Source organism: Xenopus laevis, chromosome 5S (genome assembly GCF_017654675.1).
Source record: "Xenopus laevis strain J_2021 chromosome 5S, Xenopus_laevis_v10.1, whole genome shotgun sequence".
Lineage (NCBI taxonomy): Eukaryota > Metazoa > Chordata > Amphibia > Anura > Pipidae > Xenopus > Xenopus laevis.
The window spans coordinates 107,333,723-107,351,807 of NC_054380.1; the positions used below are offsets into that span (position 1 = coordinate 107,333,723).

At 38.9% G+C, this 18,085-nt stretch overlaps 1 protein-coding gene across 1 annotated transcript in view; it reads left to right on the forward strand.

The window, feature by feature from the left end:
* trpc1.S (transient receptor potential cation channel, subfamily C, member 1 S homeolog) overlaps positions 1-13,077 on the forward strand; it is a 38,427-nt gene extending 25,350 nt beyond the window's left edge. The window contains exons 10-13 of the mRNA XM_018265781.2: positions 2,242-2,417; positions 5,309-5,510; positions 8,498-8,692; positions 10,717-13,077. Of these exons, the coding sequence (XP_018121270.1) occupies positions 2,242-2,417; positions 5,309-5,510; positions 8,498-8,692; positions 10,717-10,944 (801 nt within the window). The 3' untranslated portion in view covers positions 10,945-13,077. The remainder of the gene's footprint in view (positions 1-2,241; positions 2,418-5,308; positions 5,511-8,497; positions 8,693-10,716) is intronic.
* The last annotated feature ends 5,008 nt before the right edge of the window (positions 13,078-18,085 follow it).

Below are 18,085 nucleotides of genomic sequence, written 5' to 3' on the forward strand. Positions count from 1 at the left end.
CAGTTTTTTTGGTTGCAGCCACTGAAGCACAGTTGCCAGAAAAAATATGCCATATAAATGCTGAAAATAGTCATTTTTTGCCATACGTTGACCTTGTAGGCATTGTTTGCCCAGTTTTTTTGGTCGCAGCCACTGAAGCACAGTTGCCAGAAAAAATATGCCATATAAATGCTGAAAATAGTAATTTTTTGCCATATACGTTGAGTCAACGTATGGCAAAAAATGACTATTTTCAGCATTTATATGGCATATTTTTTCTGGCCTCTGTGCTTCAGTGGCTGCGGCCAAAAAAACTGGGCAAACAATGCCTACAAGGTCAACGTATACACTACTACAGCGGTGGATACGGATTACGTAAAATATATGAATGCTGCTTGAAAAAAAGTAACTCAAGTGGTTTTTCTAGAGACGATAATATTATCAATATTTAGACAAAATGTGAACAAGCTCACACAGCTAGATGGCGGTTTGAAGAAAACACTGTGCAAATAATGCCTACAAGGTCAACGTATACACTACTACAGCGGTGGATACGGATTACGTAAAATATATGAATGCTGCTTGAAAAAAAGTAACTCAAGTGGTTTTTCTAGAGACGATAATATTATCAATATTTAGACAAAATGTGAACAAGCTCACACAGCTAGATGGCGGTTTGAAGAAAACACTGTGCAAATACTGCCCACAAGATCAACGTATACACTACTACAGCGGTGGATACGGATTACGTAAAATATATAAATGCTGCTTGAAAAAAGTCACTCCGGTGTTTTTTCTGGAGACGGTAATATTATGGATATTTAGACAGAATGTGAACAAGGTCACACAGCTAGATGGCAGTTGGTTGAATAACACACTGGGCAAAAAATGCCTACAGGGCAAATAATGCCTAAAAGGTCAATTTATACACTAATACAGCGATGGATACGGATTACGTAAAATATATTATGGCTGCTTGAAAAAAGTCACTCCGGTGTTTTTTCTGGAGACGGTAATATTATGGATATTTAGACAGAATGTGAACAAGGTCACACAGCTAGATGGCAGTTGGTTGAATAACACACTGGGCAAAAAATGCCTACAGGGCAAATAATGCCTAAAAGGTCAACTTATACACTACTACAGCGGTAGTAAAATAAAAAAAAGTAAAATAAAAAAAAAATGATTAAAAAAAAAAAATTAAAGTTGGTGCTGCTGAACTACTAGGAGCAGCAGATTAGCACACCAGTCCCACTCCCCAACACTGCTAGACTAATAGCACTGGGCTCTTATAGTAGTAGTAGTAGTAGTAGTAAAACAACAAAAAAATAAATAAAAGCAGTCCTTACAAGGACTACTGTTATTGCAGCAGTCAGCAGATGAGATCAGAAGCAGGACAGCTGCCCACTGCAGCTACATACAGAGCACTGCAGTAGAAGGTAGATTACTAGCCAGCAAAGCTACCTAAGCTTAAATGTCCCTCAAACCCCTGCAGACTTCTGTCCCTCCAATAACAGAGCAGTATCAAAACGATTACTAGCCAGCAAACTTTCAACTGTCCCTGAAATCACTAACAGGCAGCAGCTCTCTCCCTACACTATCTCTTCAGCACACACAGGCAGAGTGAAAAAAACGCTGCAGGGCTTCGGTTTTTATAGGGAAGGGGAGTGGTCCAGGGGAGAGCTTCCTGATTGGCTGCCATGTACCTGCTGGTCTGGGGTGAGAGGGCAAAAAAAAGCGCCAACAATGGCGAACCCAAAATGGCGAACGTCGCGCGACGTTCGCGAACTTCCGGAGAGCGCGAACACCCGATGTTCGCGCGAACAAGTTCGCCGGCGAACAGTTCGCGCCATCTCTAGAAATGGGACTCCACTACATATATAAAGTAGTATGTACAACTATTTTCCTAGTCCAACTCAACCTTGTCTAAAGCTTTTGCAATTGAATTTCTGTTAAATATCCAGTTTCAGCCACAATGTGCCCTCCAAGTAGAACAGGATTAGTGTTGTTGCGTGTGCTTTGATGGTTGAAAAATGCCAACTGTTACAGAAGGAGAACTCCCACACAGCCAAATGTTTTCTACACCAGTATGAATCATTATAAGGATTATGATGAGAATGGATGTGTTATGATATCAGCCTAAATTTCATCCATTAACCCTGTCAGCTATCCCAGATCTACGTTAGCTTCAGATATCCCAGGTTGGTGCTGTCGTTGTAGAACTTTCTACTGAAAATCTTATGTTAATATTGGTTCTTGCAGATCTCCATGGGTCAGATGCTGCAAGACTTTGGGAAGTTTCTGGGCATGTTCCTGCTTGTGCTGTTCTCCTTCACCATCGGTCTGACCCAGCTGTACGATAAAGGCTACACCGCTAATGCACAGAAGGATTGTGTGGGCATTTTCTGTGAGCAGCAAAGCAATGACACGTTCCACTCGTAAGTATTTGTGTCCCTTGCTGTGCAGTGCAGGGCAACAGTACAATTACTTTGATACACTTTCATATTTGGTGTTACTGTTTCTTATAGTATTGTCAAGTTCAAGGCTTGCACCTCTTTCAAAAGATATTCTTACAATTGGTGTAAACAAAGGGGAACACTATGGGGGTTATTTATCAAAGTCCAAATTTATCTCAATATTTCTGATATAAGCTCCGATCAAATCCGCACCGGTTTTTTTTACGCTTATTTATTATTACATTTTCCCGAAAATTTGTTTTGCGGGAAAAAAAATCAGATTTTCACAAATTTTTCGCTATTTTTCATCCGATTTTCATGATTTTTTTGTAATTTTCACCCGAAAACTCAGAAAACTTCGGAGTATTGCCCAAAACCCAGCGTACATCAAAAAATCATTGGGACTTCTCCCATTGTCTTGTATGCAACCTCGACAGGTCTGGTATGCTGGATTTTCAGATTCTGACTTTTCCATCCCTGGGGTTTAATAAATTCAGAAAAATTTGTGATTTTTTTAAAAGTCTGATTTTTTAAAAAAAATCACAAATTTCTCGTGATTTTTGCATTCGGAGTTTATTATATAACCCCACCACTCTCCTTGTTTGTGCTTAGACTGATTATATGTATTATCCAGTCTATCTCATAACATAGGACCAGGGTCAAACTGGTGCATTGGGTCCCAACAGGGCTGCAAAGCAAAGGGCCCTCCTGGCAGTCACCTGGGGCCTCCTCCAAACCTCCAAACTCCTGCCCCCGCCATGCGCATGTGTGAAGTACGTACTGCATACACGCTCTGATGCCTGCGGACGCCAAAGGGCCAGCTGATCGGGGAGCAGGTTTGGGCCGGGAACCAGGTCCAGCCCACCTTATCACATCCAAAAGTCCTATCACATTACAAAAAACAAACAAAAAAAAAACCCCTCCCCCATTCTATTTTAAATCTATCAATGCAGCCATGAAAGCCTGCTGACCTATTTAATATCTCCCCTTTGTATTTATGCAATGTATATGAAGAGAATACTGTGTACGTACATTTCCAGACAGTTTGTGTCATCTCAAGCTGTAGAATAGGGTGGGCATACCACAAGGGTTCCTAAGATTATTATTGAAACGATCAGCACATATTAATAAAGTGACAACATATTCCACTGTACAAGAGAAGGGTCAAACGAAACACAATAAAAACACAATAAAGACAATAAAGGAGTGATGTGAAGGGGTAGCATACACCTAAATACACCAACTACATCAGCTAAAGACTACATACATGTAGGCCCTATGTATCTCAGCAAACAAAACAAAAAATAAAATATAATATAAAATGTGTTTATACACCACTTAGGTTTAATACCCTGTCCCATAAAAACAAACAAGCAAAGCACATCATTTTGAGTGGCCCCTCAGATAAAAAAAATATATCATATACCTATAGGTGATTCGTTTTGAACAGAAAAATTGCCATGTCACTATTTTAATAGCTGCAGCTAGTGTTGTGAAGTTGACTATTCTGATCCTCTCCAATCCTGACCTTTGCCTGCCTGATTACTCCGACCTCTCCGATCCTGATCCTAGCCTGCTTGTGACTACTCTGACCTCTCCAATCTGACCTTTATCTGTCCCCTGTCTATTCTATGTTCTCCTATGCTGATTCCAGCATGTCTGCCAATTCTCTGCTTGTGCTGGCCCGGCCAGCACAGAGCAAGATAGGGGGAAACTAGACGTTTGAAAATTCAGTTACAGGGGAGGAGAAGCACAGAAGAGAGTGTGTAGGGAAGGAGTTAGGGTGAGTAATGTAATTTCTGTTAGTAGTGATGAGCTTATCTATCCCAATTTGTGAAAAATTTGCGAAACTGCCAAAACATTGCCAAATGCATTGAAGTCAATGGGTGTCAAAATCTTTTAACACGCGACAATTTTTTTACGTGTGTGACAATTCTTTTTCATTCCAAATGCATTAAAGTCAATGGGTGTTTTTCATGTGGCGACTTTTTGGTCACGGCAACATTTTTGTCTTGGCAACATTTTTGGTGCAGCAAAATTTTTCGTGGTGGATTTTTGCAGCAGTTTTGCAGCTGGCGAAATGCAGAATTTTGCCGCTAATCCATGGCAGTGCTGTGGAAGTGCACAGCAATATGAGCAGTGACTAAGGAACATGTTGGAGTGGGGAAAGGGAGAACAAGGAATTAAACAGAAAAACATGTCATTTATTGACACAGCAAATGAATGAGTGCAGTAATGTAGGACAGATTGGCTAAACAGAGGCTGGTATAGTATAGAAGAGAAGTGCAAGTTCGGGACCAGTGATGCTCTAGAACACTAGACTATATTTGGAGAGCAAAACTAGAGGATAAATACATTATTTCAGAAAGGGGGAAAGTGAGTTAGTATTGCTGGAAACTGAGCAGAATCAAGAGAATATAAAATAAGGGGATTAACACTGGAGTAACTAGAAAAACTTGATCTGAGAAGGAGGCTAGCAAAAACCTGCTGCTCTTATGCTCCAAGTACTCCATTGCAATAACATCTGATTGCCAATTCCAACAATGTTTTCACACTACACTTTCTTCTGGCTTTTTGTAAGGGTATTACAATATTACAGCAGGACAATAGCAGGCAATAATTCAGGTTAAGAAGCCAGCACAAAGTTAAAGGCAAGATTGCATCTGCACGTTCAGTCTTTAAAACCTTTATCAAATGAAAATGTTACTGTATTATAATATATTTACTAATTAATATTTCCTTTAGACAGCTTCACAAGATACAGTATGCTTGCACGTGAAAAGTAGACAAAGAGCTGGCTGCCTCCAATAAACATAACTGTGATTTAGCTTATTAAAATTCAATAAAATGGATCTTTCTCTGTTTGTCTGCAGGTTCACTGGGACATGTTACGCTCTGTTCTGGTACATCTTTTCTTTGGCACACGTGGCTCTCTATGTCACCCGGTTCAGTTACAGTGAAGAGCTTCAGTCCTTTGTAGGAGCACTTATTATAGGAACGTACAATGTGGTTGTTGTGATTGTACTCACCAAGCTCCTAGTAGCTATGGTACACAAAAGCTTCCAACTTATAGCGGTAAGTGGTCTTTATAATCCTCACTAAATATATAATAGGGTCTGGTCTAGCTTTGTCGGTCGAACTCAAATTGTTTTTTTTTGTTTTTTTTTTAATTTGAATTTCTTGAGATTTATTAAAGCCCAAAGCAGCAAAAAACCTGAATCCGAAAATCCGCCACCTCAGAACTGCAGAAGTTCTATGTCAGAGGTCCCTATCCAGGCCCTGACTGGCAATCTGTGGGTTCTGGCAAATGCCAGAGGGGCTGCTAAAAGGTGCCATAGAAAGTCACTATTTAGTGGGCTGGTGGGGGCTGATTGGGCCTCTGTGTACCTGAAATGCCAGGGTCTATTTTAATTCTCAGTCCGGACCTGTCCCTATCCCATTTTAAAGTTTCAGTGGTCAACGCTGGAATAAGCCTGAAGATCCAACCTTTTCGGGCAAAAATCTGAAAAATTACAAAAATAATCAAGCAATTTGGGAAAACCTCGAAAAAAAATTTGATTTGTGTTTTTGCTCAATTTTATCAAGTTTTTACCAGAACCAATTAAATCGAGCTTTTTTAATAATAAATAAGGTAAAATCGAGTATGGGAGTTTGGTTGTGGTTTTTTAACTTAAAAAATTAGATCAATTTGGATTTTAGTAATAACCCTCCAGATGTTTATACTCTAAGGCTTCCAATAGGCTGTAATCCCCACTCCCCACTCTAGCAGTCGGTGGTTTCAGAAGCTTATGGTGCCTCTCCCAGCTTTAGTCCAAAACACTGGAATAACATAATTTTTCCTTGTCGTTGACTGACTGAATAGCTTGTGTCATCTTCAAACCATTAATATTTAAAATAACCCCAACACAACCTTGCACTCTCATTTCCGTTCCAGAAGGTACTATATCACATTTCTGTAAACCCCAACTCACCATATGGAAAGTTGCTGACATACCGCTGAGAAATGCATTTTGCTTCAGTCCCTAAAGGAAACGAGTAACATTTTTCTTTTTTTCAAACTACTCACATTTCTAGGAAATGCATATTTTTATGACATTTTCAATTCTTCATACTGCACATGAATACAAATCCCCTCTGCCCTATACAACTTCATTATTGTTTTCCTGACTGTTTTCAGGGCATTTAAAACCTATGATAATTTCTAGGAACAAACACACAGTGACCACTAGTGATGGGTAAATTTCTCCCGTTTGGCTTCGCCGAAAAATTTCCCGCAAAATTTCCCGCAAAATTAGCGAAACAGCGAAAAATTCACGTGAAATCAGAAAGTTCACAAACAAATCGTGAAGTTCGAACCTTTTCATGAAAAAAATCTAGCAATTCGAAAGTTTTCACAAAAAAATCGAGCAATTAGAACGTTTTCATGAAAAAAATCGAGCAATTTGAAAGTTTTCACTAAAAAATCCATCGAATTTTCACTGGAGGTTAGCGAATTTATTTGCCTGCGGTGAAACTCGCTGTGAATTCGTGTCAGGCGAATTTATTCACCCATCACTAGTGACCACATAACCAATCCCCATGAACTGATTATTGTACTGCCTTAATTAAAAGACAAATTCTGAATGGTCAAATACTACTGTGCAATAGTACCTTCAACCAGACATATCACTGCTTTCGCTACGTCTATGACTAATATTAAGGTCTCAAATCTTGAAAAAAAAAAAAGAATAATTTGTCTTTCTTTGTGGTGGCTTGAGTAGTTTGAAATATAGTTTACATGGCATATTAGCTGAGATATAAAATTGTTAATTCAAGGGATGCATCAACTCCACTATTTTAGGATTCGGTTGAATCCCGAATCCTATGTGAAAGAGTTGGCCGAATACCGATCTGAATCGGAACCCTAATTTGCATATGTAAGTTAGGGAAACGAGGAGGAAAGAGAAAAATAATTGTATTCGTTGTTTGTGTGACAAAAAGCCAGATGAGTTTTTGCACTCGGATTCATTTTGGCCAGGCACTTGGATTTGGCTGAATCCGAGTCCTGCTGAAAATGTAAGATTTTGGCCTGAATCCAGGATTGAGTGCATTCTTAGTCATCTTGAAGCACAACTTGGCTTGGTATTTAACTAACTAGATATACTGTAACTTAAATTAAATGCGTCTGGAAACATTGTTTTAGATTTCTTGACCACATTGTTGTATATTGCAGACATTTTACTCCCCCTGTAACTGGCCTTTTAACTCTGGTCTCGTTGCTGCCAGTTACATCACCAGAGCTTTGTATTCTTCTCATGAGTCAGTTCCACTGTAATTAGCACAGACTTTTCTTTGGATTCCTCTCCCTGGGTTTGGCAAGTGTAGCTCCTGTTGCTGTGCTGCAGGCCACATCTGAAGCAGATGGTTAAGCAGAGGGCTTGGTAGCTCAGATTTACTTACTTATATTCTACAACCTTGGGATATAGTGTAATGGTTTTCTAATGAAGCTTTTCTTCTATGTTCTGGGACTGAGATGACAAGGTAATTTTAACTCAAGCATCTGACTACTACTCTTTTCTTACCTGTATTTATGCTAAGGGGGTCCATTTGGAGTCCTTCAGGATGCAAGCAACATTCCAATACATTATAATGCTCACCTTGATGTAACTTTGAAGCCAAAGTATTCCACCATTTTTGACTGCTCCTCATTGAGACCACAAATTAGTAGATGAGGCCTTAAAACAAACAGAAAGAGGGGAACTCTCCCTCTTTCCCAAAAGTGTGCAGGAGATGCAACTCAGATAAAGACCCTGCAATTAAACCATACTGGGTCAAAATTTGTGCTTTCATTAGAAAAATAAAATTAAAAGAGGTGGCTTTTTGCAAGGTTCTGCAAGACCTATTCGGACCAAATCAGTTCACACTATCTACTAAGAATGTGCGGCCTGAGTTTTCATGGTTGCTTCTTATTTGCCTACCAAAGCCTTAAGTCAGATCTGAATCTTCACTGATACTTTCAAGGTTTAAAGCTTCCATTGGGTTTTCTCTCAGTGTTTGATGAAAATGTATCTTTGTTGTTGTAGAATCACGAGGACAAGGAGTGGAAGTTTGCCCGGGCCAAGCTCTGGCTCAGCTACTTTGATGATAAATGCACGCTGCCTCCACCGTTCAATATTGTTCCCTCTCCCAAAACGATCTGCTATCTTTTCAACAGCATAAGTAAATGGATCTGCTCTCATACGACTTCAGGGAGAGTCAAACGTCAGAATAGCCTAAAGGTAAAGAAGGAATAATCGCAGCAAAATTATTATTTACTGTAGATTTATATTGTATTTTCCTCTTTTTGTGTTATATAAGTATAAAGGTTTGTTTTATAATTGTTTTACTTTATTAAAGTAGAATTTTATTTGTTCCATCATAGAAGCTTAGGAAAATAATTTATTTATATTAAAATGAAGACGATATTACTTTAGCTTGCAGTTTTAGCCTTGACTTAGCTGTTGGTATCTCTTAGACTGGCTGTTTGTAACCTTCCGTATCACTTCCCATAACCATCCTTTTGTGTTATTGTCCCAAAATAAGAAGCCAAATGGAGCATGGTCTAATGTTAAGCAAATGATACTAACAGCAAGTGCATGCCATCTGTCTGGCTCAAAATCCAACTGCACCTCATCACTGGGGGTTGTTTATGAATACTGGGCAAAATTACACCCATAGCAATTCTATGTCCAACCCTAAAGGCAATGATACAAATAGATGCAATGCATGGTTGAAAGTGTTGATCAGTGGCATCACCTTGGCTAACCTTAGGGCCACCTTAAGTAAGACATTTTTCATGAAGCTACACTGATATTGTTTTTTATTCAGTGACCCGCTGGGCCCCTCTATACCCTTTGGTTCTACATCCTCTATAGTTACTTCCCTGGATTTAATTGCAATAAAACTATCCAAGGCCCAAATATGTTTCTGCATTTTGATCTCACTTCCTTGGCTCTATGAAGCATAAGTGATCTTTAGAGCTAATAATGGGACTCATCTGATCTGTATATGACACAAAGTAGTAATTAATCAGTGATTTGAGTTGCTTCCAAGAAGCAGGCTGTCTGGAACAGATGTAGTAACGAGGGCACATCTGAATTCTACATGTCAGCCGGTAGTCATGCAAGATAGAGTAGAGACCCTTATTTATTAGAGTTATGCTGCAGGGTTACAGGACAGGTTATTTACACTATCTTAAACCCTTCAACATCTGCACCGATTGACAAACTAGGGTTGTGACACCAGCAAAATCTGATATCCTGAATGGATGAACTCAGCTTAACATCTTTACCCAGCGCACAGATCAGCTTTTCCAGATCCACCCCAGCAAATAAGAATAACAACATGAAGTCATTTCGCATTGCGGAATGTTTCAGGGAATTTAGCCCACACAGTGCATTCTGTTATGACTTCTTCAATGAACCAAACTATAGGATTATTGGTATATATTTTTATATTTTGGTTTAACTGGGGAGTGGCCAGGCAGATTGGGGTCTTGTCCATTGTGCAAGGGGCTTTTTTTAAAATTGGGACCTCATTTTATTTTTTGGCAGTCCCACCACCCTGGAGGGCCAGGTTATCAGTGGACTAATTATTGGGGTCCCTTGGAAAAAGACTTACTTAGCAGTATGGGCCCTGCTTTTCTTTAAATACACCATTCAAATTTTCAATACCAAAAAAATCATCAATCTGCTATTCTAGCCTGAATTATGTATACAGGATAAACACGACACAGTTACCGTATGCCCTGCTGCCTCCCTTAATGCTGCTGCCAAATGCCTTGATCTGTTTCAGGGTAATGTAAAAAAAAGTCTTACATTTGCCCACACCTAGTAACCCATAGCAACCAATCAGATGTGTTTTCAAACAGTCACCCAGTATATGTTACCTACTAATTGATTGTCAGGGGTTACTAGACCCGTAACAAACTTTTGTTCTATTGTGTGCTACATCCATATAGTGTTACCTATTATAATAATAATATAATTATTAACTTCCTGGATAGTAGTCTTTAAAAGGTTTGCAAATAATATCATTTATTACATTACCCCTTTTTCCCATATGATAAATATGTTGTGCTTGCATAATAAAAAAGTAAATATTTTACGCATAATCTTTGCGCCTTCTGACATCTTGTTGAGGCCTTGTAATCTTCCTTAACTTCAGGGGTTTAGATATATTTAATTTAATTAGGATTATATATGTTTAATTTGAATGCATCAAGAGGATGATATCATTGTATTCTGGTTATTTCGGATTTCAGGAGTGGAAGAGCCTGAGACAGAAGAGGGATCAGAACTACCAGAAGGTGATGTGCTGCCTTGTGCATCGATATCTCACCTCCATGAGACAGAAAATGCAAAGTACCGATCAGGCCACCGTGGAAAACCTAAATGAGCTCCGTCAGGATCTCTCAAAATTTAGGAATGAGATGAGGGACCTGCTTGGTTTCCGGACCTCCAAATATGCAATGTTCTACCCAAGGAATTAGGATGGTGATGTGATAACAAGCTCAAAGTTTGCTTGAGGTCTAGTAACCCTTAGTAACCAGATATTTGTTTTTTTTTAAGAGCAGGTCAATAAATACTGCTTGCTGATTGGTTGCTCTAGGTTACTAGAATTGGAGCAAACTTTCTGCCTGATATAACATTACCCACTAGGGGTTTCACTTACTGTGCCGATTTTTATCCATCCAAAATGTTTCCTATTCCTTCTCACTTTTCATGTGGTCAGTATTTTAATTCCCGTTTGGTGTTATTCACAGGCAATTATCTATTTTAAGAGTAATATATATATTATTTATTATGGCTTTATTAGTTACATGTTTTATGGTTTTGTCAGTTATTATAGGGTTAAGGTATATACATGGACCCATGTTTGCATTTGTACAGGGTAATGTAATAAAATATGCTAAATTTGCATAGGTTCAGTAACTCATAGCAGCCAATGAGTAGGCAGACTTTAGTAGTCACCTGTTTAAAAGCAAACAACTGGTTGCTATGGGTTGCTGCACCCAGGCAAACTCAGTGGGGTCATTTATAAAGGGTGATCAATTTTGCTCCTGGGCTTTAGCCCATGGCAACCAATCAGATGATTGCTTTCAGTGCCTAACCTGCAGCTGGCTGAAAAATCATTCACTAATCTTGAATTGGTTGCTATTGGTTACTGCTCTGGTGCAAATATGTCCAGTGTCTTTTATTACATACAGGGAATAGTCTGTCAATAAGTGCAAATAAGTTATATTCTCTGTTAATTGGCACAAGCTGAGTCCAAGTGGCAGTTTTAAGGGAGGGCAGAAAGGACATTTGCTCTGGGCTGTTAAATCAGAGGTTTCCCTTGGAATATACTGTAAATCAGGCTTGTGCAACCTGTAATCCTACAAAAGTGCCCAGTTGGTAATTCCTGATTGCTGTATTCCCCTGCTCAAGATGTGGGCCTTAGATGTGCCTAGCCCTAACTCTGGCCCTGCTTATATAATCTTTCCCACTAAATATACTTGATGCATCTATGTAGAGGGGTGGTTTAACTTTTAATTAACTTTTAGTATGATGTAGCCATTCATATTAATTAATTATTTATATTTTATAGTTTTATTATTTATAGCAGTTCTCCGGTGGCATGTCAGCTGCTCTCTGGTTGCTAAGGTTCAGTTTACCCTAGCAGCCAGTCAGTGGTTTAAATAAAAGACTAGAATATGAACAGGAGATACCTGAATAGAAAGTAACAATAAAAACAAGGTTTTAGCTACAAAGAGCTGTAGTTGTTTGGCTGCAAGGGTCAGTGACCCCCAAAAAAACTATAAAAATTAAGACCTAAATTAAGAATTAACATATGGACATTCTATAACATACTAACATTTGACTTAAAGGTGAACAACCCCTTTAACACTTACCATGCTATAAACCATACACTGATACCAACACCATAAATTTATGAAGTTCTATTGTTCCTTGAGCTTATTTGCAATAGGCCAGTGGCTTCTGCATAATGTTATTGTTATTTCTCAGGGACATGTAAAGAAAGGTAAATGTGATGGTCCCTTAGTATTGGTCAGTCACATTTTTGGGATTTGCCATTTTTAGTCATTAAAATTAATTTTGCCCAATTACAATATGCAGTGTTGCACAAAAAATCAGATTACTGTAATAAAAAAGGTTATTCCTAGGCATAGTTTTTATATGCTTGGGTGGGGGTGCCTTAGGTCACTTTGAGCTAGCCGTCAGTTAATTGAAATTTTTAATTAGGGCGAGTATCCATATTGGTTGTCCAGTGCATTTTTTTCTCCATTGATTCATTTCCCTTATTCCTATGGGTTTTGTACTTAAGGGAGCGGCACCGATGCTCAATAATTATCCAAGCAATTCTATCCACATACAAATACAGATGTGATGCTTTTCAAATAAGGTTCGACCAAAACGGAATATATACGCTTTCTCACAGTGTGACGCCACAAGAACAAACCACAAACCACAATTTGTTAGTCTGTAAAGATATAGAAGTGTATATAGAAAGAGCTTCTATGTTTCTGTTGTATACAGAGCCAGTGTAGCAATCATAGCACCCAGCACGATTGCTGTAAGAACTGATGTACCAGGTGACATTTAATAAACTGTGAAATATTAAATGGTCTTTGATGCCAAAACAAGGTTTTTAGTCATATAAATGATTTACATGTCATAGGCGTAGCCACGGAAGCACAATGATACACAACAGCGGATGGAAATGACGTTTATGTCTGTTCACAGGGGTAAAAAAGAAGAATGGGGTCATTTAAGTACAGGTATTGGACTTGTTATCCAGAATGCTTGGGAATTGGGGGTTTCTGGATAAGGGATCTATCCATCATTTGGATCTTCATAGTTTAAATCTACTATAAAATCATGTAAACATTAAATAAGCCCAATGGGCTGGTTTTGCTTCCAATAAGGATTAATTATATCTTAGTTGGGATCAAGTACAAGCTACTGTTTTATTATAACAGAGAAACAGGATATTTGGTTTAAAAACTTGCATTATTTGTATAAAGTGGAGTCTATGGGAGATGGTGTTTATGTAATTTGGAGCTTTCTGGATAATAGGTTTCTTGGATAAAGGGTCTCATTCCTGTATTCCAATGTGTATATGGGAAATGTTGGCCTGTTCTGATTTTAAATAAGAGTCTACTTTAGACAGTTTTCGCTTTGCATTCTTCCCCATTCTGTTTGAACTCTTTTAAAAAGATTTTATTTCAAGTTTAGTTTATTACTACAGGGTTAAAATGTTATTCTGATTTCCCATGTATGATATTCATGGGTTGCAATTTCCATGTAATTTGTTTCCAGTAGGGATTTCATACATTGTGCCATTGTGCACACACATTACTATTTGTAATTCAATCTTCAGCCAGTTTGGATTGTATGGCATGCATTGCTATACCTAAAGGTGGCCATACACGGAGAGATCTGCTCATTTGGCAAAGTCGCCAAACGAGCGGATCTCTCCCCGATATGCCAACCTTGAGGTGGGCCATATCGGGCTGATCCAACCATGGGCCCTAGGGCCAAACGATCGGATCCTAACGAATGGGAACGGGCGGTCGGATCGCGGGGCCGCATCAATGAACAGATGTGGCCACGATCCAACAGGATTTTTAGTCCCATCCAATCGAGATCTGGACGACTTTCGGCCAGATCTCGATCGGGGAAGCCCGTCGGGGGGGCCTATACACGGGCCAATAAGCTACCGACTCGGTCTGTCGGCAGCTTTTATCGGCCCGTGTATGGCCACCATTAGGGACCTATTTGTGTTTGACATAATGTACAACATTTCTAGTCTACTTCTTTAGTTAAGCTTTAGTTCTCCTTTAAACAATCTACAATATTTTAAAGGCCTTTTCAAAAGCCCCATATAAATTGGCCTCAAGCCAAAATGAGGTTACTGGGGAGAAATCTATGGTTGTATGCGTCTCGCTAAGTTCAATGTTTTAGTTATATTTTATTGTGCCCAAAGTAAATTGTTCTTAGCCCCGAACACCCTGGTAGAAAGTATCTGTTTTTCAGACCCCAATACTGATGGGACATCAGTCCAAACCTACCTGGATATATTTTAATGTTAGGCCCAGGAATAGTCACTGGGTCTGTTGTGTCCTTTGTTAGTTCCCTGCTGAAACTGTCTATGGTACTGTCTAGAAACAACGCAGAAAGAAATATAAAGCTGACCAGTCCAACACATGCGCCTGCATTTCACCAATACACTTCACTTTTTCTACATGTAGAAGTCAAGAGTCAATGTAGATAAGCCATGCTCTGTTGATAACCAGGTCCTTGGGGTGCAAACTGTCACATTTACAGGTAGAGTCTACAGAGAAAGGTGCTAAATGTTTCCTAGCTGTGTATATATTTTATATGATGCAGTGTTACTTTTAGGAGCTCCTTCTTTGTTTTTCTTGTTTTCTTTGATACATGCATCATCGTTTTAGGTTTAAAGTGCTAAACAGGTGCAGCAAACCAGTAGGTGCAATACTTTTAGACCACATTATCATTTGCACCAAACACTGCAGAAAGTACAGTTTATTTCTATACAATCCCTTGAAATTTACTACGATTACTCCTGATCCCTATATGTACCGTGACTTTAACCCATAAGCTTTCTCCTTGGTCCTGACTACTCCCGCTGGGAGCCAACAGGCCCCTTGACAGTATTGTAACGCTTTCTTGGCCTATTCTGCCAATTAGGAGTTAAGGGTGACCAGCTAGGTAGTGAGCATGGGTTACATTGCGAATCTTCACCCAGGGCAGAGCCTTCGCCAAATGGAAGCTTCCCCTTTAAACTGTAGTTGAACTACAACTCACAGGCATATAAGTGTAAAATAGAATAATGGACGCCAGGAGGTTCTTTAAAAAGGTAAAACAGGAGCACAGATTTATTATGCCAGAGGCAAATGACCACAGGTTTACTTACAAATATACTGAGGACACAGCAGGTGGAATCACTTTGGACAGTACAAGGTTCACAGTCAGACAGGTGCGACTCCCAAAAGATATTGCAGATAGGTGTACATCAATTCCCAGTTCAACCGACGTTGCACAGTGAGGGGATCGGGATCTATCAGGTAGGGTACAGGTAGTCCTTTGCTCACCTAGATGCCTATCAACTGAGTTCCCTGCTCTAAAGGCAAACAGGCCTTGTGGGAAGCTACTCTCTACTACAATCCTCGTTGGAGCGACAACTGCTCTTTCTGCTACACCTCTCTGTCTTTCTCTCCTAGAGAGACTATAACAAGATCTTACTGTCTTAGCTGGTCCTCGTTCACGGGGTTACCTGGTCCCCGACTTAGCACCAAAGGTGTCAGGTCCCTCTGGGGTAAATGCTTACTGGGGCCTATGGTGATCCCAGGCTCAGTGGAGATTCACCTAGCAGCAGCACCAGGAGCCAAAGAGGAAGAGGACACTCCCTGCACAACACTATATAGCAGTGAGGCAGGGGAGTGTCATTACACTCTTTGTCCAATAGGTGTGGGTGTTACACTTTACCAGTTACAAGAGCTTGGCCCAATAACAAGGGAAAAGAGAACTACATACAAAAGGTAGGGGATTAACTCTATAGGGATAGGATATCCTATAGGTCCCTACAGTATTTCAGCCATGTTTTTTTAAGGAAATTACACATGTCTGTGTATGCAACAACTTCAGTCGTATCCACAATTTATATATGTTCACCTTCCTGTGCACGGTACATAATAACCTGCCAACTATGTGTAAGGTGCAACACTGATATCACTTTGAATACAGCAACCATATAAGTTAATTTGAAGGGTTCTATAATGTATTATATATATATATATATATATATATATATATATATATATATATATATATATATATATATATATATATATATATATATATATATATATATATATATATATATATATATATATATATATATATTAGTTTAGTACTTGCTTACTTACACTGTTATCTAAAAAACAAATAGCAAAAATAGTAAAACAAATAAAATATACATTTTATTATAATATATTTTATACATGACAAATTTAACACATGATTACAAGGCTTCTCTTCTGACCTGGCATAGGGCATACACATGAAATACCCTGCACCTACAGATAACATAATGCATTATGCCCGGGAGGTGAGAAATAATAGGCCCACATGAGAACTGCAGAGGTTAAGTGCAGGTCGAACAGAGAGCTTCAGTTTTAGAGACAATAGGTTGGTGACCATGCAAAGCAAAACTCTATGGCAACTACTTATTTATCAAGCCTTTACTAGACCTTTATTTAATATTAAAACAATTCTTACTTTATTTGAACAAGCTGGGGAAATATCTACATGAGTAGCAAGGTCCTGCAGAGTGAAGGGGTTACAACTCCACTGACTAGGTTTCCCATAGGAATTAGCAAGTTCCCAGTTAGAAGGTGAATCATTCTTTGCTAAGCAGTAAATCACATTCATACTGGCTGTAGTGCTTCTCCATAGCAATGCCAGACACATCTAGCTAAAATGTTTTGCCTTTCACATTGTGTAAATCAGGGGGAAAAAATTACTTGATTTCTAATTTATAAATTCATTGATCAATGGCAGGGGGGGGCAATCAATATGTGCTCCTTATACAGTAATTACTTAGAGATACATTTATATATATACATATACACTGGCTAAGCTGCATTTCCAGGTGAGAAACACATATGGCAATTATGGGCATCCCGTGAATCCTCTGGCTGTAACTGGACTGCAGAAACATACAGAAACTTATACAGGTATGGGACCTATTATCCAGAATGCTCAGGACCTGAGGTTTTCCGGATAACGGATCTTTCCGTAATTTGGATCTTCATGCCCTGATTCTACTAGAAAATAATTTAAACATTTAGGGGCACAATTACTTATGGTCAAATATCGATGGTTAATTAACCCTCAATATTCGAACGTCGAAGTAAAATCCTTTGACTTCGAATATTGAAGTCGCAGGATTTACCGCATTTCCTACGATCGAACGATTTTAAGGATTTTAATGCATTGATCGAACGATTTTCCTTTGATCAGAAAATTGTTAGGAAGCCTATGGGGACCTTCCCCATAGGCTAACATTGCACCTCGGTAGGTTTTAAGTGGCGAAGTAGGGGCTCGAAGTTTTTTTTAAAGAGACAGTACTTCGACTATCGAATGGTCGAATAGTCGAACGATTTTTAGTTCGAATCGTTCGATTCGAAGTCGTAGTCGAATGTCGAAGTCGAAGGTCGAAGTAGCCAATTCAATGGTCGAAGTAGCCAAAAAACTACTTTGAATTTCGAAGTATTTATTCTAATCCTTCACTCGAGCTCAGTAAATGTGCCCCCAAATAAACCCAATAGGCTGGTTTTGCTTCCAGTAAGGATTAATTATATCTTAGTTGGGATCACATACAAGCTACTGTTTTAATATTACAGCGAAAAAGGAAATGCTTTTTTAAAATTTGGATTATTTGGGTAAAATAGAGTCTATGGGAGAAAACCTTTTATGTAATTTGGAGCTTTCTGGATAAAGGATTTACGGATCCTATACCTGTAATTATAATAGTAACACTTATTGTTATGGATGTGTAGGGTACAGCCATCTGCGTGGCGTGGAGATATGTATGGGATCCATTAT